The 23,474-nt window shown below is 35.1% G+C and overlaps 1 protein-coding gene across 3 annotated transcripts in view; it reads left to right on the forward strand.

Moving 5' to 3' along the window:
• Positions 1-23,474, forward strand: part of Tmprss11a (transmembrane serine protease 11A) — a 61,398-nt gene that overhangs the window by 27,565 nt on the left and 10,359 nt on the right. For 2 of the 3 annotated variants that reach the window (XM_074042091.1, XM_074042090.1), the window contains exons 4-8: positions 91-209; positions 11,650-11,717; positions 13,639-13,799; positions 17,862-17,900; positions 18,221-18,392. In XM_074042091.1, coding sequence (XP_073898192.1) covers positions 91-209; positions 11,650-11,717; positions 13,639-13,799; positions 17,862-17,900; positions 18,221-18,392 — 559 coding nt within the window. The remainder of the gene's footprint in view (positions 1-90; positions 210-11,649; positions 11,718-13,638; positions 13,800-17,861; positions 17,901-18,220; positions 18,393-23,474) is intronic. The other variant, XM_074042092.1, reaches the window with a different exon arrangement.

Below are 23,474 nucleotides of genomic sequence, written 5' to 3' on the forward strand. Positions count from 1 at the left end.
CATTTCATATTGGCCCCACTATTGTTAAGTCTTTGATCCTGAAATCTTTGCCCAAATCATTTAATTTTCTACTTTTCTTTTTCATCATAGGTCAGAAAATGGAATATTATCATGGCACCTTTAAAATTTCACATCCTCTAGACAATAACAATTCTGGACAAAAGAACACATACCAATTTAAGGAATTACAGGAGATAAGTGAAATTTTGGTAAGCTGGGTAAAATTCTTGTTATCATAGAATAATAAGTGGAAAGAATTTTATGGATCATTTTCCTTATTTCCAAAAACATGATTTTGAGACCACCTGCATCAGAGTGACTAATCTTGTAGATTTCTAGGCTCTACTAAATCAGTATTTGATGGGACAAGTAGGTGGAGACAGAAGTGTATGAGAATTTGTCCATTTAATAAATGAGTGATTCTGAGACACCACTGCTTTTTTTTTTGGTGTGCATTTGGTTTAATGGAAATGAGTTTTTTTATTATTTTATTATTCATATGTGCATACAAGGATTGGGTCATTTCTCCCCCCTGCCCCCACCCCCTCGCTTATCACCCAGTCCACCCCCTCCCTCTCTCCCTCACCCCCTCAATACCCGGCAGAAACTATTTTGCACTTATCTCTAATTTTGTTGAAGAGAGAGTATAAGCAATAATAGGAAGGAACAAGGGTTTTTGCTGGTTGAGATAAGGATAGCTATACAGGGCGTTGACTCACATTAATTTCCAGTGCGTGGGTGTTACCTTCTAGGTTAATTCTTTTTGATCTAACCTTTTCTCTAGTTCCTGGTCCCCTTTTCCTGTTGGCCTCTGTTGCTTTTAGGGTATCTGCTTTAGTTTCTCTGCATTAAGGGCAACAAATGCTAGCTAATTTTTTAGGTGTCTTACCTATCCTCACCCCTCCCTTGTGTGCTCTCGCTTTTATCATGTGCTCAAAGTCCAGTCCCCTTGTTGTGTTTGCCCTTGATCTAATGTCCACATATGAGGGAGAACATACGATTTTTGGTCTTTTGGGCCAGGCTAACCACATTCAGAATGATGTTCTCCAATTCCATCCATTTACCAGCGAATGATAACATTTTGTTCTTCTTCATGGCTGCATAAAATTCCATTGTGTATAGATACCACATTTTCTTAATCCATTCGTCAGTGCTGGGGCATCTTGGCTGTTTCCATAACTTGGCTATTGTGAATAGTGCCACAATAAACATGGGTGTGCAGGTGCCTCTGGAGTAACCTGTGTCACAGTCTTTTGGGTGACACCACTGCTTCTAACTCTATCACCTCATTTAAAGATGACAGAATTGAGGCCAAGATATCCATGTCCATTGCTTCCCCAGTTTCAAAATAATATATACTAATTAGAAAAGCCTAACTCCACCAGAACTGGTTATTTTTAAGTCTACACCTTTTTTTGTAAGACAACATTTTAAGATTTAGAATATTTTTAAAGTACAAGGAAGGAAAGGCAACCAAAGAATATTTATTATACCTTGTGAATGAATAATTAAAAAGAAAATAATACAGACCAATTGTATACATTTCTGCTCAGATGCCCAAGAACCCTCACTCAAAACCAGCTCAGATTAACTTCCCTGACAAGGAAGCACAGAAGTACAGCCATTTTAAAAAGGAAAAAATAATAGACATATTGGTTGTTTCCCAAAACATTTCCTTTCTTTCTCAAATCAATTGTAATTAATGTTTACAGATTAATATACACCCTTCCATTCTTTTACATTCAGGGCATCTTAGAAAATAGCATTTACAGTCCAATTCTTGAGGAAAGCCAGAGTGAATCTGTATCTATATATATTTATACACCAATACCTCCTCTACTTCTCTTACCCCAAGTGACTCCCCATAACTCCTTAATGTAAAAAAAAATCTAAATCTGCCTTACTTAAAAAAATTTTTAATAAAATGTTATCATTTATTGAGAAATCTGTTTTATTTAATTTTATGCCCAACATTTTGTTATTTTAAGTTAACTAAGAAATCCTGTCTTTAATAAAGTAAATGCACAAGAATGCAATTAGTCTTAGAGGAAGTGAGAGAAATACAAGGGTAAGTCTACAACATAAACTGTGTTTAAAAATGGACTTTTAAGCAGTTGTTAAGCATTTGTTTCTAGGAACGCAGGCACCTCAGAGACAGAGACAGAGTTAAATAATGACACATTCTCATCAAAATTACATGCATAGCCTGTTTTAGCTATCATTGCTTATTCTCTTCTTTCTACAGAATATAAGCCTGTACTGCTATCCCTGCAGGCCATCATTCTGTGTTCCATGATTGTTCTTTTGTTTATATTCATTCTTATAAAATATATTTTGTTTTAGTTGCATATGCTTCAAACTTATCTTTTGTGCTATGAATCACTTTTTTACATCCTTTTTAAACTCAGAATCTTTTTAAAGATCTATCCATGTTGATAAGTATACATCTAATTTATTGCTATTAACTGCTACATGATGATTCATGGTTTAAATCTGCCACGTCTTACCTGGTGTGTTTGCCTATCACCCCAAGAAATGCTGCTCTAATCAGACTTCTACTTATCCTCTTATGAATCCATGCAAGTCCTTCTGGGACAGAATTACTGGATCACTGGGTATGCATGTACTTAATTTCACTAATTGCTCTTAAGAATGGCTGAATCAGTATGCACTCCCATCTATATTGCATAAGCCTTCAGTCTCCACATCTTTGCCAACACATAGTGTCATAGATTATTCTAGTTGCTATAACAAAAATACCATAGAGTGAGTGACTTAAACAACAAATATTTATTTCAAAGACATCTAGAGTCTATGGAGATCAAAACACCAGCAGATCTGCTGTCTGGTAAGGGCCTGTTTCTTGGTTCATGGAACCATCTCCTGTGTGCTCACATGGTGGAAGAGGAACTCTCTTTCATAAGGGTCCACTTTCATGAACAAAGAACATCCCCCACCTCATGGGTTAGGATTAAAAAATATGAATTTGGGGAAGACAAGCATTCAGTCCATAGCACTTCATATTATTTGGCATTATTTTTCTTTTCTTGGTATTTGCCAATCTAATAGGTATAAAGTAATATCTTACTCATGACTTAATTTGAATTTTCTAATTATTAATGAATTTGTACATCATTTCCCATACATACTATCCTTTTGGACTTTAATTTCTATAAACTTCCTGTATGTATTCTTGTCTATTTTCTGTTTTTTATTTGAACCTTCATGTTGCTTTGCAGGAGTTCCTTATATTTATTGATGGTGTGTTGGTTGTACACACTGCACTTATCCATTCTGTCTTCTACTTATAACTGTTTTGAAAGTTCTTCTGTGGAAGTTCTCCCCTCCTTATAAGTCATAAAATATTTTATTATATTTTTATCTATTAGCTTTATAATTTGACTTTTATATAATGGGTCTTCATTGAATCTATAGAACACTTTTAAAAGTGATATTAAGTTTTTAGACCCCATATAATGAGCTGGTTTTCAAATTTAACCAACTAAATGATTTAAGCTTTTCCCAATATATGGCGTAATTATTAAACTCACTGCATTTCTGGCCACCTGGATCTTACATAAAAGGAAATATGATCTGTCTTCTCAAATTGCTACCAATCTCTATGGAGAGATGTGAGTAACACATGAGAAATTGAATAGTGTGACATGATATAATTAGGGATTAAACTGTACATTGAGGACAATATATATAAGAAGATCATCAAAGAAAGAGAAAATCAGGGTTCCCAAAGGAAAAGTTCTGTGTTATTTTACTTTTGTTGAAACGAGGCAGGTGTTTGTTGCATCCACCACCACCACCAAGTTTGCTTTAGAAGAATTACAGGAAGTGTTCATGCCTCATCTAGAGCCACTCCTGCCTATTATTGCTAAATCCTAATGAGTAGCACCAGACTCTTTTCTCTTTCCTCTATGGGTACTAATTAGATTGCCCAGAAGGACAGGTTGCAAATCCTGTTCATCTTCATAATTTTGGCTTTCCTGATTTGAATCCAAATGGAGATGCAGAAGTAAAATGAGTTCATGCTCAGATACTGCTAAAACTCATCTTAGTTCCCTGAGATAGCAAGACAGACATAGCTCTTCTCTCATATCATCTGTCAGAGAAGATCTCAGTAACCAATAAAGATGCAACTTGACTTATGATCAGATTATCTACTGGTAAACCCATAATAAATTGAAAGCACCATAAACTAAAACTGCATTTAATACACCTAAACTTACCAAACATCAGAGTCTAGCCCAGGCTCTTAAACCTGTCCAGATTACCTCCATGAGTTTACAGCTGGGCAAAATCATCTAACACAAAGCCTACTTAATAATAAAGTGTTGGATGCTCCATGTAGTTTACTGAATATCTGTATTCAAAAATACTAAAACACAGTACATTGTAAAGTATTACTGCCCAGCATTGCAAGAGGGTATCCTACCACATATTGCTAGCCCAGGAAAAGATCAAATTTCAAAGTACAGTTTCTACTAAATGTAGCTTTCACACCATTGTAAAGTCAAAAATCATAACCCATAATCAGTGATACTTCCAAATAGATCACTTTCATTATTACTCAAATTTTGTGAGTTTGAGTAGAGTCACTGATTGAGGGGTACTTCACTTAGAGAATATATTTCAGAAATACCAAAAACCATTTAAAAATCATAGGGTCATTGCAAACGTGAAGGTTAGAAACTTGTAATAACATAATAATGGTAACAAATAATAGTGATAACTAATATATTGAACACCAAGCACTACACTGAGCACATTACACATATTATTCTACTTAGTACTCAACAGCAAACTTATAAGGGAGACAGAATTACTAACCCAATTTTGCAGATGAGAGATCAAGGTAAAGAAAGGTTAATTTTTTTCTGGGCCATACAGCTACTAAATGACAGTATTTGAGATCACAATTCTGATTTGAGACTCCATGCTTTTAATAAATTTCTATCCCCCATGAGGCTTCTTAGCCAAAAGAATCCATCTGTATGATTTTACTTCCCATCTACCCTCCACAAAATTCCAGAAGTATTTCTTCCTGATACACTATTCTCTTTCAATTATTCTGTTTACATGAGACAGCAACCAACTATAGAAATACTTGGAATTTTCTTAGGATTTCTGCCCCCCTGCCCCAACAGCCAAAAAAACCTATTCCTATGCTCAAGAAAGTTCTAACTTTTATCTTCTTTGCACTCAGGAGCACCAGAAACAAGGGCCAAAATTATCCACAAAATACCCTTGAAATTACACCTCTCAAGTGGTAGAGACAAAGAATTTAGAAACAGAAAATGGTACAAAAGCTTAGTTTAGGAACATTCCCAAATGGAAGACAAAGACGAGAGAACTTTGGCATTGGTGGATGCTGTGGCAGTGAATTCTACTGAACAGAAGCAACAAGGTCAAGGTGAACTTAAACCTCACAAAGGTATTAAAGTCTAGCTGACATTCTGAGTTATACAAGGAAAGAAAAGTAAAAGATATCCCATGCTTGAAGTTAGGCTATGGGTTGAATTTAGAAACTTGAATAATATAATAATAATTATAATTAATAATAAGCAGACAGTATCAAGAAACTTTGTGCTTAGATATTAGAAAAATTGGACATATAAAGTGGCTTTGTTCTTTTCCTTTTTCCTTTATTTGGGGAGGACAGTGCTGGGGATTATAGATTATACCAGAACATTATGCATGCTAGGCAAGCACTCTACCACTGAGCTAAATTCCCAGCTTTTGGTTTCTTGAGACAGGGTCTTGGCTAGCCTTGAATTCGCTAAGTAGTCCAGGTTGATCTGGAACTCTTGATCCTTCCACTTCAACTTCCTGAGTGCTGGGATTATAGATGTGCACCACCACACCAGTTTGGCTGAGTTCTTACTTGAGCCCTAGACTTGTGTTCACTCTGGAATTGAAGAGTAGGAATTGCTGAAAGAGGATGATACATATCACCTTATCTACTTGTTTAATTTATACTCTGACAAAAAAAGTTATATCAAATTTCTTGTGTAATTTTTTAAATACAAAATGATTATAAATTCTCCATTATAGTGGAGCTGTAAATATAACCACAATATATTCTTAACTGATATATTGAGGCTATTTTATGAAGATGTCTTCATCTTTGTTTCCATATATCAGTTTTTGGTGAGGAAGACAGTAGAAGAAGCAGTAATAGCAGAAAGAGGAAAGAAGTAGATGGATATCTTTGTAATGTATGTCTAGCATAAATAATATGCCTTTTGAGGAAATTTTTGAGAAAGAAAGCAATATGTGTCATCTCTAAATTTCTTGATAAAAATTGTAAGTACATTTAATCCCTAGCATAAATATGGCACAGTCTTCACTATGCTAGATAATCTACTTCTCATGTCATTTGTCATTCATTAAATCCAGTACCACATTTGGTACTATAGGAGAGGCTAAGAGAAATGATGCTCTCTCTCTCTCTCTCTCTCTCTCTCTCTCTCTCTCTCTCTCTCTTTCACTCTGTTTCTCTCTCTCTCTCTCTCTTTCACTCTGTTTCTCTTTCTCTCTTTCTCTCTCATAGAATAATCAAATTTAAAGATTTAAAAGACAAAAAACCTGGAAAGGATATGGGCCTTGTAAATAGTTATCTTCCATGCTTTGGGCATTCTGGTTTCAAATAACTTTTGTACAATTTTAAGTAGATCTAAATTAGATATCTGAAGGGTGAATTATGGTGGATGTATTTTGTATCCATATATAAAAATAGAAAAATGAAAACTGTTGATTTTATTCTAAGTGGGGGAGGGAGGAAGACAGAGAATAATGGAGGGGGCAAATCTAAGCTATATTGTAAGCACATATGTAAGTGCACAATGTATCCCTGTACAACTATTATAATTTTTAAAAAGAATAGATATAAATAAATAAATTAGATATTTTTCCCTTTAAAAAGGTAATTTGCAGATCTAGGTTTTATGGTTGAGTGAGAATTAATGTTTTCTCTTTTATAATCTTTAATTGCAAATTTTTTATTTTAAAAAGTTACCTTACCTCCCAATTGGAATATTAACCAACTTGAGGTATGTTTATCCAGTATATTGCAACTGACTATATGTGGCTACTTAATCAGAGATGTCTATCTGTTCATTCTAATATTTCACAAAGGGACACTGGAGAGGGACTGGTGCAATCAAAAAAATGACTGATAACATTACAAAATATTACACCCCACATTGGTGATCTCACTTAACTCCTGGTTTAGGGTAGGCAAATAGTCACACTTCCATATACTCCACCCACACACCTACAGACATCAGATGACACAGAATCCAACACCTTTCTCCAGCAGACACATCACTGGGCTCAAAGCAGTGGGAGGTAGACTTGACCCCAGAAGACCAACAAGCCTTAAAATTCTGTGAGCATTATTCAGTGCTCAAGCTAGCCATGCTCCATTTGGGCTGGAAAGAATGATTTACAGCCTACTTTTTCAATTAAAAAAAAAAAGAAATCCTGGAGATTTAAGCAGACACAATAATCACTTCAATGGGCTGCAGTAAAAGCTACTAAGATTATGTTCCTTATTTTTGAAGCACCTTTGCATATTCTGGCCACTTAAGCAACACTTACTGCCCAATAGTGGGTAGCAACTCTTGGTGAGGACCTACCTGTGTGTTTGCCCTGAGGTAAGCACTGTTAGAGCGTTAAACAGGCTCCGAGGCTGGATGGCCTTGGCTTAATCCTGACTCTGTGGCTCACTGCTGTGTCAACTTGGGCAAGTCACTTCCTCATCCATACAATGCAGATAATAACAGTATTCACCTCAGATGACTGATGAAAACCAAATGACCTCAACTACAGGGGAATTTGTACTTGGTGCACAGTTGGAGGACCACAGTGAAATCATTCCAGCTTCTATGTCTGCTGTCTCAAGAAGGAAAGGCTTTCCACGAGGAAACAAATGACTGGGAAATGTCCACAAGGAGAAAAATTCCCTTTAAGTAATTTTCTTTTTCTCTAGGAACACTGATTTCAGTCTGATGTATAAAGTACATTTAAAGACCTCTTAAAAGTTTCCTGGTAATTGCAAGTCTTTTAATACATAAGTTTTTACTTTCTTTTATTCATTCATTCACTCAAGAAAAACATGCTGCATATCTATCATATGCAAAGCACTATGCTGGATACTGCAGAATATAAAAACACGAATCACTCTTTCTATGCATAATGCTTTGCAGTGTAGCAGAGGAAATAATATTACATAAATAACTATGCTAAGGAGTAGAAAGTATGAAAGAGATAAGAAAAGCTGAGACAGTAAGAAAAGAGTTTAGTTTGTGGATGAAGGACTAACCCCAAAGAAGCTACTATCTGAGACAGATCTTGAAGTAGAATTGTGATTCAGAAAGGCAGAGATAGCAGAAAAGGGGAGTCTGCTGTAGACCAAAGGCCAAGTATGCAGGAAATGAGGGCCATCCCAGTATAAGGTTCTGGCATGTAGAAAACTGAGCAAGTAGGCTGATAACACATAGTGAGGTCCTTGAATGTCTGATGGTGTGAACAAAGGCACAAATGCAACTGCAATCTATTTTCTATTTCTTTTTGTTGTTGTTGTTAGCTGTACTGACTGGAATTTGAACTTAGGGCCTCATAATTGCTAGGCAGGTACATACCGCTTGAGGCACTCCACCACCCCCTATTTTCTATTTCTACGTTAAGTTCATCCCTTGTAACAACTGTAAATTCAATTAAACCTTACTTAAGTTTAAAGGTGTCTTTTTAAAGGTGTCTCTTTTACTATCCTGTATGTGGTACCCTTATAAATTAGAAGAAAGCGACAAGATCTAAAGTTTTTTTATGGCATGTTTTCAGTTTCTTCAGTTCTCAGGAGCTCATCTCCGGTTATGTTAGAAGCAAGAGCTTGAATATTACATTTCCCAATCTTCAGTAGCATATGGATATGAAGTTTGTAGTCTCTATGTGAAGAGATACACTGCTGTGACAGAAGCATCTGCCAAAAAAAAAAAAAGGCAATGCCATGTGTGAACAGCTAGTTTGGGAATGAGAGTTGAATGTCTGGGCGTATCTGTTTGTTTGAGTTGTCAGCCTCTCCCTAACTCTTACATTAAACACCCAACTAACCTTCAATTGCCCTCTTAGAACTTAATCTCAATCAATTTCCAGCATTCCAAAATCAGCAAGCAGAAAGAGGTACTACCTTAAAAAGGGGTCTTTTTGAACAAAATGTTAGGAAACTTAACTCCAGCTAAAAATGCCTCAAAATGAGAGGTTGGATAGAGTTGTAAGTCACTCACTCTATTATGTTGTTAAGTTAAGTAAATAATATTAAACTTGTTCACAGCTTTTGGGGAAAAAGCATCCTCCAAAACTTCTGGGAATTTTGGAATGGTATGTTGGCAAAAAGAATGTTTCTGATGGTGTAATTTCTAATATTCCAAGGAAACATAATTTCAGGGTATCTATTAGGCTAATTTATACAAAAACTCCACTCAACAATAAAGTTTATTTTCATGTTTTTCACCCTTATGTAAATTCATTAGTACAAAAACTCTTCTTACCAGTTCCTGCACCTTCTTTCTCAAAGTGTTGTCTGCAGGCTACCTGTACCACCTGAAGATCCCTGGGCTTCTTTCTAGACCTAATTAATGATACTTTCTAGAGATAAGGTCCTGGAATTTGAGACAAAACTTCTTTATTAGCACATAAAATACTTCTATCTAGATTCTTCTTAGGGTATCCTTTTAGCACCTGTCTTCCCAGATCACCTAATCTTTCAAAGATGGAAAATTGAGGTTGGTTTAGCCATTCTCAGTAGAAAATCATTGCCACATGGGAACTATCATGCACACAAAAGTTAATATACTGCCTTCAGCAAGTTACAAATGACCAAGAACCAATTGTGGGTAGAACTTATCCAAAGGATAATTACAACCAAACTTCCTTTTCTAAACTTTATTTTTCCAACTGCTATCTACTTTTCTTCCTTTTATGACTTATCACTTTTTGTTTGTCTTTTACTTCCTTTTGGGACTTCCTTCCCAAATACTGAGTAATAGTACTGGCTATGGGTGACAAGAAATGATTACATCAATGTCATTATTAGAAAAACACATATTGCAAAAGAGTTTCATTTCTATTATGTAAAACCCAAGGTACCAAACTTAGGCTTTCCTTACTTAAGTATGAATAAGGCATATTTTGGACACTAACTTTTTTTATCTTGTGTTTAAAGTTATTACCAAATATATATCTTTGCAGGTATTGTACTATATTATCCTTAGGTCAAGCAACTATTTATGTGAAAATTTATTGCTGCTTTCTAAAAAAGAAATTGATATAAAAATTGCATCTCATTTGACAAGGAAGCTGTATAATTGAGTGGAAAGAGATACGGAACCTCCACATAGAAGACCTAGGTTTAAGTGTCAGCTTATCATTATACATATGAAGTCAGAGGGAAAAAAAAATCACTCAATGCCTCTGAGTCACAGTTTTGTCTTCAAAATAATTTTTATTTCTCAGAGTAATTTTAAGGGTTAAACAAGAAAATGAATTTTTTGGCTCCTAATGAAGCATCTAATCCTGATAGTGCAATAGAAGTTGTAACTTGTTCCTTGATTTCCAAAATAGCTTTCTTTTGTTTTCATTTTATTGTGTTTTCCAAAATAAGAGTTGGTTTTCCCACCCTTTTTTTCAGGATTTAGGATAATTTTTTCCACATTTGGCTCATCTACTTATTGTCCAACATAAACTGCAGTACCTGCATTCAGTTGACACTGTTGTCAGCGAGTGGCTACTAGGGTCACTATAAACCAAACACTAGGTGTGACAGACCACGGCACCATCATTCTGTAGCAGGCAATGAAAACTGTGCATATGTACCAACAACAGTCCTTTCTTCTTCCTTTTGACACAATTTCAACCTGAAATTTAAATACAACCTTACTCTCTTTCTTTCTGATTTGCCTTACAGTCCACAATCAGGAACAATTCAAAAAATCTTAGGCTCTCTCTCTTAAATCCCTAATGGCTCCTCATATACTTCACAACCAAAGACCTGCAGAGGCAGCTAAGATCTACCATGCCAACATGGGGGCTAGCAGACCACCTTACCTACCAAGGCATTACCAGAACTTTACATGTGTTTGATCTTTCTAGTCTTATGAGTAACATGTCAATATCTTTGCCTTTTAAGTTAGGAGACAGAATCTGAAATTGGTTCAGTAAGTTTTGTAAGATTGCTAGTTGGTATGCAGCAGAATTGTCTCAACCCAAAATGATGCCAAGTTTCTCTCCACCAATTCCCAAAGCCTTTTCTGAGTCCCATCTCTGTTCTATGACTCCTTTTATAAAGTTCTAGGATAATATCTTCTGCTCCAAACACTCATACTAGACATCAGAATTACCTGAGGAGATTCTATTCATGGGAGTGGGGCAAGTCTCCACCAGACCAATTGAAACCAAAATTCTGTAGTTTGTTTCTGTCAGCAAATAATTCTGTTGCACTGTAAAGGTTGAGAAACACTGATTTGAATAAGATATTACTCCTATGAAATTTTTTCTCATTATTTTAACATTTAATCCAGGGTATAGGCTTATTATAAAACATTGTATTAACATACTATTTCTCTCTTGTAATAACAGGTGGATGAAATATTCATAAATTCAGCCTTGAGCAAGTACTATATCAAGAACCAAATAGTCAGACTGACGTATGTATTTTGGGGCAAAGTTATAGTCACAAGCCTGGAGGGACAAGGGGAAAGGATACAGAGTCCCTCAGATATTGTATGTCTTTCTAGAATAAGCTTTTAGGAGGATTTTTTAATAAATACTATCTCTACAACAATCTCAAGCAAAGGGGCTGATCATCATTTTGAAACTAAAAAACTAAGATTTGGGAAGGAGGGTAAGTAAGTAATTCCAAGAGAGTTACCCCACCAAGTGACACACCCAAGACACAAACTCTGTCAACTGATTGCAAGGCAGGGATCTTCCTAAACCCATAGCCTTCAGAAACCCAGATGCGTGTCATTGCATGCACCAAGCTCTATGCTTTGATAGTTGTGTCACTTCATAAACATTAAGAAAGAAAAGTTAACTACAAAATGGAATTGTAAGCTTTACCTGTAATTAAGCCCTAGTGACAGGAGGCATGCCCAAGCAAAAAGACAGTTATAATAAATGTTCTTTTTTTGTTTTGGTGGAGGAAGAAGATTCATATCAGCTGCAGAAATTGCTCACAGATTTCAATTATATTGTTTTGAAAGTCATGCAACAGAACACACAGGCACAAGCCTATGAGCTTATATAACTCATCTTCTTAAAGAAAAAAAAAGAGAATATATTCATACTTGAATTTATATGTAGGAAATAATAATTGCTCTTCTTACCAATAAACTAATGCTTTATTGGCAGCCTTATTCAGATGTACATTCTTTACATCTATAATTGATGATTTCCAGGGGCATTTTGTAATATGAATTGAATAATTTAGAAAATAAAAAGCATATAAGTGCTGGAACTTTCTAGATTTTATTCCCCCTACTTTCAAATTCTGATTTGCCATAGTATCCTAGCAACATTATCAAAATCTTATGAATTCCTTTAAATTTGTGGATATTAACAATGTATAATTTTTTGTGGAAGCCAAGAGAAATTCTACCTAGTAGTCGATGTTAGTAGAAAATTGCTTGGGTTCCTATTTGACATAAAATTCTAATTATTTGTACCTTCTTATTCCAGAGCTTAAAAGGAACATAGTACATAAAGTATATACAATTGGCATAATTTCCTCTTTTTTAGGGAAAAGTTTCAGAAAGACAGCGTCTAATAATTTTGAGAACTTAGGTCATTTGCAGTATAAAATAGGATACATGGCAGATAAATACATAATAATTTCAATTTTGAAACACTTTCAATTGTTAGATTTCCCTATTACAAAAATTCAGTGTCATGGATGAAGGAAATTGAACCAGTTTTGGTAAAAAGAAGAAAAAAGAATTCAGGGAGCTGGGCATGTTTTACCTGGGTAAGACTCAGAGACCATACATTATTGTATTCAAATAATGTGTGGAAGAGGAAATTGATGTTTTATGTATGTTCCAATTGGTGGACCTTATGGAATGGAAAATAAAAGAAGACATATTTCAACTCAAAATAAAGAGCTCTTAAAATCAGAGCAGATCAAAGAAAAGCCAGCCTCTTTATAGAAGCCAATACCTCATCATTGAAATGATCGACTGCACTGGGGTTGGAGACCACTTGTCTTGGATGCTGTAGCAGTGATTCTTATCAGATGTATGATTTATTGTTCTTAAGAGAACATGATGGTTTCTTACATCACTTTTGACAATGACTTCTTGTCAAAATGACTTATGATTGAGTCTTACCTGCTACAATAAGCCTTCAAATTAATACAAAAAATTCACTCAAAATATAATAAAAGCTAGAATACTGCACATGTGAAATAGCCTTAGGTCAGCGAGTGACATATAGAAGAATACAAATGTGAGATAATTAACCCTTAACACTCAACAATTGAGGCACAAATCAGGGAAGAAAATACAGGAGAGAGTGTAGGACAATACCAGTCCATTCTTTGAATGTGTACCTTTCCCTTATGTTTCATAGTCCAGAGGAAGATGGAGTAAAAGCAGATATTGTTATGGTGTTCCAGTTTCCCTCTACTGGGCAAAGGACTGTAAGAGAGAAGAAAATTCACAGCATATTAAATCAGAAGATAAGGAAAACAAGAGCCTTGCCAATAAATGTCTCATCAGTTCAAGTTAGTGGTAAGTTAGCACCTTTCCATATGACATAAACTTCTCTATTAGGTCCTTGTCTTGTATAATCATAAACTCACTTGTCATTTCCTTTCCAAATAATAAACAGAATTCATATGGAACAAAATTCAACCTAAAGATGTGACATTTCCAGGTTTTATAATACTGTGAAGAAAATATGTCTAAAATCACTCATCAAGTTGTTTTCCTGGAAATAATTGATTGGCACTCATCTCAAAATAAAGTCAAAACTTTACCACTAACAAAATAACAAAGGGTTAATCTAACCCAACCATTGTTTCCATAACTAAGCAAATGATAACACCAAGGGTTAACCAATAACTGTATTTCTAGGTGGGAACTTCCAAAAACATAAACTCATTCGTCGCCATTAAAAAGAATATATAGTGTCTCTATATGGTGATGTTCTGAAGTTTTCATTAGCTTTCATGAGTATTTGGGAAAATGTGAAGCCATCTTTGGAGACAGTAAAGCCATCTGACAATAATGCCTTAAAAAAAAATCACTAAACTAGAAAAAATCACTGAAACCATTAAAAAATTGTTCCACTTGTTTCTTTCTGTTCATCTTTATCTCATTACACCACCATCACTTTCCCAAATTAAAGACAGACAACCTTTATCAAGGCCTGACTCTATGCCCTTTATATGCAATATCTAATTTAATTTCTACATCCCAATCAACAAGGGAAATTCAACTTCATAAAAGTAAGACTCAGACAAAAAAGATTAAGGAATCTAATAAATAGAAAAAGCTAAAAGTCCAAATATAGACCTCTAATTTCTTTCTTTTTGTTGGGACTAGAGTTTGAACTCAGGGTCTCACCCTTGCTACTCAGGTATTCTACCACATGAAGCACTTCACCAGCCATTTTTTGTGTTAGGTATTTTCAAGATAGGGTCTAACAAGCTATTTGCCTGGGCTGGCCTCTATCCTCCTGATCTCTGCCTCCTGAGTAGATAGGATTACAGGTTTGAGTCACTGGCACCCAGCTAGATCTCTAATTTCTTAATGAGCTTCATTCAAAAAGGCTCCTATGATCAAACACATTTTAAAAATTCTGTGTGTATTTGTCCCTTAGAAATTCATCCCTTGTATCAGCATATTCAGGATGCCAGGAATCCAGCTAGACAAAAACCTGTTTATCCTTGTCTACTAAGCTGCTTCCACAGCACCTACTTCCAGCAGACAAGTAGAGATTTCTACTACAAATTCCAAAGGATACCAGATTTAAGATACACAGATCAAATGATTTATATCAGACATGTCCTGCCTTTATAAGGATCTAGCTGACTCTTCAAGAGGAAACCTCATCAGGAAGTGAAAATCTGTGGTATGGGAATGAACAGAAGTTTGCTAATATGACAAAGAGTCATCTACTCAGGGTAAAAAGACATGGACCTCTCCCATCTAGGAGGAAAGAGACTTTCAAATGTTTAATCCGCCTTCTTTGATAGGTGGGGAGGTCCATGAATGCAGGTTGTGAAATAGTGGCCATTCTGATAAGTTACATGATAGGTAATAATGAGTTAATTTGCCAGGAATTTAAAAGCCTGAGTTATCTGAAACCAGAAATTAAGCATGAAATGGTCCTTATCTGACTGGACTTTTTGTATCTTATGGGTTCAGCTTGTGAGTTTCACTTTATTTTAAGGACTGCACTGGTTTAAAAGGTAGGCTATACTGATGGAGAACCTGATTTGAGAGTTACATGACTGTTCTACAAGCCACTGAGTCATTAAGGACCCAAGTAATTGGTCTACATCTTTGTGTCCGTTTTCTCATGTAGAAAATGGTAATGTTTGTTCTTCCTGAAATGACAGAAATATCATGTACAAAAAAATAGAAACAATATGGAACCTAGAAATTATTACTTAGAAATAATGGCTAAAATGGCTACTTAGAAAGCCATTAAATTATGCATATGCTTTGGAAACCTGAGAGAATTAGCGTGAACAATTGACTGGCAATAGAAAGAGCTAGAACCTTGAAGGTTTAAGAATTTCCAAATATGCAGTGTTTATTAACACTTAGGAAAGTCCCACACAGTGGAAAGCTCAGAAGCATCCTTACAGTTTTTATAAGCAAAACCATTGCTATCCAAAAATAATTTGGTAACTTCCAAAAACAGAAAATGGTAGAAAGTCTAGGTTAGTCTAGAAATGATCTTATAGTTCAAGATGCATCCACAATTTGTAAAGAATCTGTGTTTTGTTTTTACAAATAACTGTGTCAAGGGGGTCCTTCATTATATACAATGTGTCAAAACAGAGCTAAAATCAACTTCTTTGCATTGTAAATGCAGTGATTGTGGTAAAACAGCACATTATCTACATGTCAGGTGAAGTGTACTCCATTTCCCGTCATGATGCTTATAGTATGTATCTAAAGCCCCAAAGGCTAACTAGATTTCTCCCAACTCAGAAGTACTCCATGGCTAGTTACTTTCAACACTAAAGTGTTATTATTTCTTTTTACTCCTATATTTGGACAGCAAAAATATGTGGTAAAAATTACAAATCTTCAAGACACTTCATTATGTATTAGCAGCTTACCTCCAATAGCTCTCCCTAAAAAATTCAGTTCTTAAAAATCCAATTAACTTGCAACCATTGAAGTTTTTTCTTTTAAGTTGATGAAGTTTTAACTGCAGAATTTTAATATTATATAATCATGAATATTCTTTCATTGCTGGCCACTTAAAATGACCAATGACTTGAGGACAAACTGTTGGAACAAGGAAAAAGATTTATTTGGGGAAACTAGCCAACCAAAGAAGGTGGAGGCTATCACCAACAAAAACCATCTTCTTTTAGGGTTGTAGGCACAAGGCTTATAGAGGGAGTAGTGGGAGGCATATTAAATGAGGTAGTTACTAAGCTCCTTACAAATTCCAGGCAGTCTGCTTTTCTATTATCTATAGGTCACTAGATGTTCTGGATTCTGTAAATCTAATGAAAATTTCTTAATTGGAAAGTCACATGACTCATGTCTTTTTAGTTCCTTTTCCAGGAATAGTTAATTCTGTAGTTGGTTATTATAATACAAAAACCATTATTTCCCTAGAGAACAAGGAAAGTTAGCAAATGGCTACTTGCCCCAGAGGTCCAAGGGAGATAAGGAAATCAACTGTCCTCCAGAGGACAGGAAAAAACAGTCACTGGGGGACAGTCTTTTTTTTTTTTTTGCTTTTTACTACTGGGATTTGAACTCAGGGCCTCACACTAGCTATACAGGTACTCTTACCACTTGAGCCCCACCACCGGCCCTGAAATTCAACCTAGTTTCCATGCAATAATCCACCAATTTATTTCCCACTTTTATTCAAGTGTAATGATCAATAAAATGTTTGTATTTACTGTGTAGAACATGATTTTTTACATATTTATATGTGCTTGAATTTCCTTCATCAGATTCCAAACTTTGCTGGAAATTGAGAGAATTTAACTTTAAACTATGACCAATAAACAATATTCAGCAGATGTTGGATAAGAATACACAATGGTTTATTCTTCAAAAAAAAAAAAAAGCATTTGGCCATTCAAGGTCTATGGTTTAGACATATAATAAAAATAATTTATCTTCAAAGTTTTTTTCATCATTTCCTAAACCATTTGGAAAAAAAAGCCTTATGTGAAATCTTAAGTAAACAAAAGAGACAAAAACAGACCTACCCTGATTGGGGCAGGTTTGAGCCCAGGGACCCATCTACTTGCTCCTTCTTTGACACTTTTAAGATAGAATCTAAAAAGATTTTACCTTGCACTGTTGGAAAGCCACAGTCTGTATTAAAATAAACTATGGCTTTTATTCACCCACTATTTTGTCTTACACAATGCATGAGAAATTACCCAAGTAACTAGAGGTTACCTATAAATCTCTACAAAAATGGACATGTATGTTATTATATCACAGAACTATTCTCCTTACCGATATATCTTCTCAGCTGTCTAGAATCCTTATAAGATTAATATACTTGCTAATCCCTGGTCATTGAGACCAACTAGGAGAATATCAAATTATCATTCTTTGTTCTATTTTGTTTTTCAGCAATGAGCTCATCAACAGGGAAGCTTACTGTGCAAGCATGTAAGTCTAGTTAGCTTCTATAAACAAATTCAATTTTTCCACACCAACAAAGACATCTTTAAATATTAGCTCATAATTTTCCATCTGTGTCCTACATTTTCTTTGGGAAAGAATGCCAATTAGGCAATAGATGTAGACTTTTTTTCTAACTCTAAGATTAATGTCATGTTCTAGGGTTGAGGATTTAGCTCCGCAGTAGAGCTCTTGCCTAGTACGTGAGACCTTTTGTTTGATCCTAACTATTGCATTACATACTCTACAAGGTTCTTTGTATCAAAAATTAGATATATCTTATAACTTAATGATCTCATCTCTTTCAGGTTGTGGTAAACGAGTTGCCCCATTAGTGGTCAACAGAATAATGTCTGGAGAACTTGCTGTCAAGGGTGCCTGGCCTTGGCAAGCTTCCCTTCAGCGCAGCAACATCCATCAGTGTGGGGCCACCTTGATTAGTAATGTGTGGCTTGTCACTGCAGCACACTGCTTTAAAAAGTAAGTTACTGACTTTAAGTCAGACCCTACTACTGATTTAAAAAAAAAAAAGTCATGTTTTATCATATTTTAGGTATCCACTAATGTCCTAAATATTACCGAAGTAAAATAAGAAAATCTTTCAGATTCTTTTCTAAAATAATGCTCTTACTTGCATACTTATTTGGAACATTTGGTAGAAATAAATGGAATGGTAATCATTATCCTAGTATTCTTTAATCAAGTCCTTGGAATTTTAAATAAAGAAATTAGAAGAAAGTAGAAATCCTTCTAACACAAAATGTTTACAAATAGCACACAAAAGCAGTCCTGTGTCTAACAGTGTTCTCTGCTTAATACTGACATCTCTTTCTACCGAATACCTGGGCCAGTCTCATACTGTTGATAAGTAATCGAATTAATTGCAAAGTGAAACTGAAATTTTTAATGGATACGGGAAGTTGGTACCTGTGACAATGGAGAACTGCTCAAATCAAATTTATAGCACTGGCATATGAGAATCTGGGGAAATTATAGCAGTTTATAACTAAAATGAGAAATTACCAGTATGTAAGAACAGGTAAGTTCCTTTGACTATTAAAGAATTAAGAGAGGTTCTTGGACTGCTCAAAGAAATCTTATGTATTAGAGTATCTATTGACAACAGTGCTATAAAAGACAAACCTGAGGTGAAGACTAGTATATTATTCTATTAGTTAATCTTTATCTAATGAACAGTTAACACCTGATTAATTCTTTACTCATTGCTGCACGCATAAATTTTATTAAATATAAGATAAAATGACTGCTTAAAGAATATTTTTTTACTTTTCAAGATAACAAGAAATTAAATCTTTTTATCACTGTTGCATTTAAATTTTTGAATTTCTAAGTAGACTGACATTATGGACTTTTTCCAATACCAATTATTATGAGAATAGCAAGGCTTCCTGAGTATCTCAGTAAAATTTTAGACAAAACATGCCCTCACCAGTTTGGAGAAATGGGTCAAGTGTCTATGACCTTGTGCAAGTTATTGAACCTTAGTATATTAGAGAATAAGGAATGAGATGATCATCTCACACTAAGTTTCACCCATAAAACTTTGCCTTTTGTACCATAATAAATTCCATCTATTTGGACTACATAGCTATATAACAACTCTTAATATTCTTTTGACTACATTGTCATGAAAGCTCAAAAGGCTGAAATTAGAAAGCCAGAAATCCCTTATGTGGTTGCCTAGTTTGTAACTGAAAACCTGAGTAATGGGACACTTGCTTTGACAAAATTAGTCAGTTCTGTGATTGACAAATCTCTTTTTGCAAATACCTTTATAACATTAAACCCCAAATCTGTACTCTAATAACTTCCATGTCAATGTTTATCATTTCATCTGAAACAACAGGGATCAAATTTATTTCTTCATTTATTTTTTTAGCTATTTCTTAGATTCTCTTTCTTAGTCCAAACAAAATGAATGCGATTCTCTAAATATAAAAGAAAATAAATATCATTGCTTTATATTCACAGCACCAACATCTAGATGCTCTATAATATTGGCTCTTCTTCTCTAAATGTTTAGCTTTTGTCAGTGTCTCCATTAAAATATGCTTCCAAGAACTAAACACAGTATGAATAATGTCATATATGACAAAGTAAAATAAGAACCTTCTGGGAGAATGTCTGTTGAAATATTAAATACTTTATGACTTACCAAAGATATTTAACCTCCCTTTGCTCTAGAGAGTATATTTTCTAGAATTGGTAGATGATATGGAAATCATGCTCATTAAATTACCTGATTACATAAAGCTGGAAGGGAAATTAATATGTTAGATAAGGAAAAAGACAAATTTTAAAAGGTCCTTAATTATATTAGAGTTATGAGTGAGAGCTAAATGATTAATTTTAGCAAGTATAAACATAAGGCCCTAACTTGGATCATAGGAAAAGTGTGTCAGTAAAGCAAGAAAAAATGTGCTTTGACATGTGAAAATTATTTAGAAATTTTTGTCAGAAGATAGCTCACTTAAAATGAATTGTCTCCAAAATTACATCTTAAAACAAATCAGGTTCCAGGGCTGGAAGTGTGGTTCCAGTAGTAGAATGCTTACGTAGCAAGCACAAGGGCACTGAGTTCAAATTCCAGTACCATCAAAAATAAATAAATAAGGGCTGGAGGTATGGCTCAAGTAGTATAGCACTTGCCTACAAAGTATAGAGTCTTGAGTTCAAACCCCAGAGTATTGCCAAAAGCACAAATAAACAAATCAGAGTCCAGCCATGCACAGTGACTTATGCCTTGTAATCCCAATTATTCAGGAGACAGAGATCAAGAGAATCATGGTAAACGCTAGTTAAGGCAAAATGTTTGTTAGACCTCATCTCAACAAAAGGAGGTGGGTGAGATCAGCTGTAGGAGAGGCGTAAGTAGGAGGTTCACATTCCAGGCTAGTCCAGACAAAAAGACAAGATCCTACCAGAAAAATAACTAAAGCAAAAATTACGATGGGTGGGGGGGTCCAGTAACATAGCACCCCCCTGACAAGCACAAAGCCCTGGGTTCAAACTCCAGTACTGCCAAAAAAAAGAATTAGAGTCATAATCTATAAGACATTAGACAATTTGTTGGTCAGATCCTACCTAGGATAGTAAACTCTGTGCTGGGCAACATAGGTTAAGGCATACATCATCTGCTCTTGCAGAGTCTTGGATGGTAAAGAAAAGAGATGTTAGACCTATACAGCCTTGCCATTGCCATTCAAAGTTTGGGTCACAGACCAGCAGCCCTCCCAGCACTAAGGAATTTAACAGAAATGAAGAAAAAATTAAGCCCTATCCCAGATCTGCAGATCAGAAGCCACATTTTAATATGATCCCCTAATTAAGCATTGTCCTAGGAGATAAAAAAAATTATCTTGAGAAATCTCTGGTACAGATGATATAGCTGGATTAATATAGATCTGAAATACTGTCATGTGGAAGGGAATTAAGGAATCAAGAAAGAACTCGCCAACAGGCATAGCTGCTCAAAGATAAAAGGAATTCCAAGGCAAGGAACAAGCCTCCATCTGCAGAAGAGCTCAGGCACAAACAATCACTTGAGAGTGTTTTTTATAACAACCAGAACCAACAATTCAGCTCCACTATGGAACAGATATTTAGTTAGGTGCTTAAGATTTGTTTTATATAATTCTTGCACCCACTGTGTAAGTAAGCCCTGCTGTTAAGACCTTTGTCACTGAGGAGGAAAAACAAAATTAAGAAACTTGCCCACAGTCACATAATGTTTGAAGATGATGGAATGGAAAATGAATGTATAATTTCCTGATGCTTAAACTCACTTTTCAAACTCTGGACAGTAAGAAGACTAACCCATTTCTTAGGACCTTTTTGATCCTGAGATTATGTTTTCATATTATTATAGTCCAATATTGAGTTAAGAAAACTCATCATGTGGTTGGTTATTTTAAAAATAATAATCAACAAAACTTCCAAATCCTTTTTTTAGTGATCGCTTCTAAATGAAGTGTTCCCTCTCTGAGTTTTTAAAATTCTCTTTGGGATCTAAATTCCTATGTTTTTATGTTTATCTCCATTAATTTTTATCTTACTGATTTGGGCCTAGGTTAAAAATTGAGAAAGCTTATTCTTTTTTATTATTGTTGTGCTGGGGGTATATTGTAACATTTGCAAAACTTCTTACAATATATCATAGCTGAATTTATCCCCTCCATCATTCTCATTTATACCTCTCCCCAGATTCCGATAATAGTTTCAACAGGTGTCTTTTTTTCCATTTACATACATGTGTACACAATATTGGTACCATATTCATCCTCCTACACCATTTCCCCCACATCCTTCCCCACCCCCTTGCTGGTACTAGCATCCCAGAAACGATCTGTTCTGCCCTCCTGTCTCCATTTTTGAAAACAAAATGATGTTGTTTGTTTAAGATAGCTATACAGGGAATTTCCTTGTGACATTTCCATGTATATATGTGTTATGACCCAAAATGGTTTATCTCTTCTATTTTTCTCCTTCCTACCTTTGTCCCTTTCTTATGGTGATATCAACAGATTGAAAATTTTTTATTCATTCTTGTATAGGAAATACATCAACCATATTCACTTTCAACTTCCTTTTTTTGCTGTCCCTCTCTCATAGATGACCTCCCCTTAGCATAACCTGTTTTTCATAATATTCTTGTAGTTGTATTATGTCTTTATTCCACATATGAGAGAAAACATGTGGCCTTCAGCTTTCTGAACATGGCTAACTTCAATTAAGATGATGTTCTCCAGGTCCATCCATTTACCTGCAAATTACAAAATTTCATTCTTCTTCATGGCTGAGTAAAATGCCATTGTGTATAAATACCACATTTTCTTAATCCCCATCAGTAGTGGGACATCTTTGTTGTTTCCCTAGCTTAGCTACTGTAAATGAAGCTGCCATAAACATGGATGTTCAGGTGGCTTTGTTGTAAGCTGACTCACATCCCTTCAGGTACAACCCTAGGAGTGGTATTACTGGATCATAGGCAGTTCTATTTTTAGTTTTTTGAAGTGCCTGTATGTTGTTTTCCATAGTGATTGTACTAATTTTCATTCCTAGCAACAGTGTATGAGGGTTCCTTTTTCCCCATATTCTTGCCAACATTTGTTGTCATTTGTGTTCTTGATGGTAGCCATTCTAATAGGAGTGAGGAAGAATCTTAATGTGGTTTTGATTTGCATTTCTTTTATGCCCTGGGATGGTGAGCATTTCTTCATGTGTTTTTTTGGCCATTTGGACTTCTTTTGAAAAAGCACTGTTCAGTTCATTTGCCCATTTCTTTATTGGGTCATTAATATTTGGAGAGTTCAGTTTTTGGAGCTCCCTGTATATCCTGGTTATTAATCCCTTGTCAGATGTATAGCTGGCTAAGATTTTCTCTTGTTCTGTGGGTGGCCTCTTTAATTTGTAGACCATTTCTTTTGCCATGCAGAAGCTTTTTAATTTCATATAGTTCCATTAGACAATCTTTTCTCTTTGTTACTGAATCATTTGAGTTCTATTTAGGAAGTCATCGCCTATGCCTATTAATTATAGTGT

The sequence above is a fragment of the Castor canadensis genome, chromosome 9 (genome assembly GCF_047511655.1).
Source record: "Castor canadensis chromosome 9, mCasCan1.hap1v2, whole genome shotgun sequence".
In the NCBI taxonomy this organism is placed as follows: domain Eukaryota; kingdom Metazoa; phylum Chordata; class Mammalia; order Rodentia; family Castoridae; genus Castor; species Castor canadensis.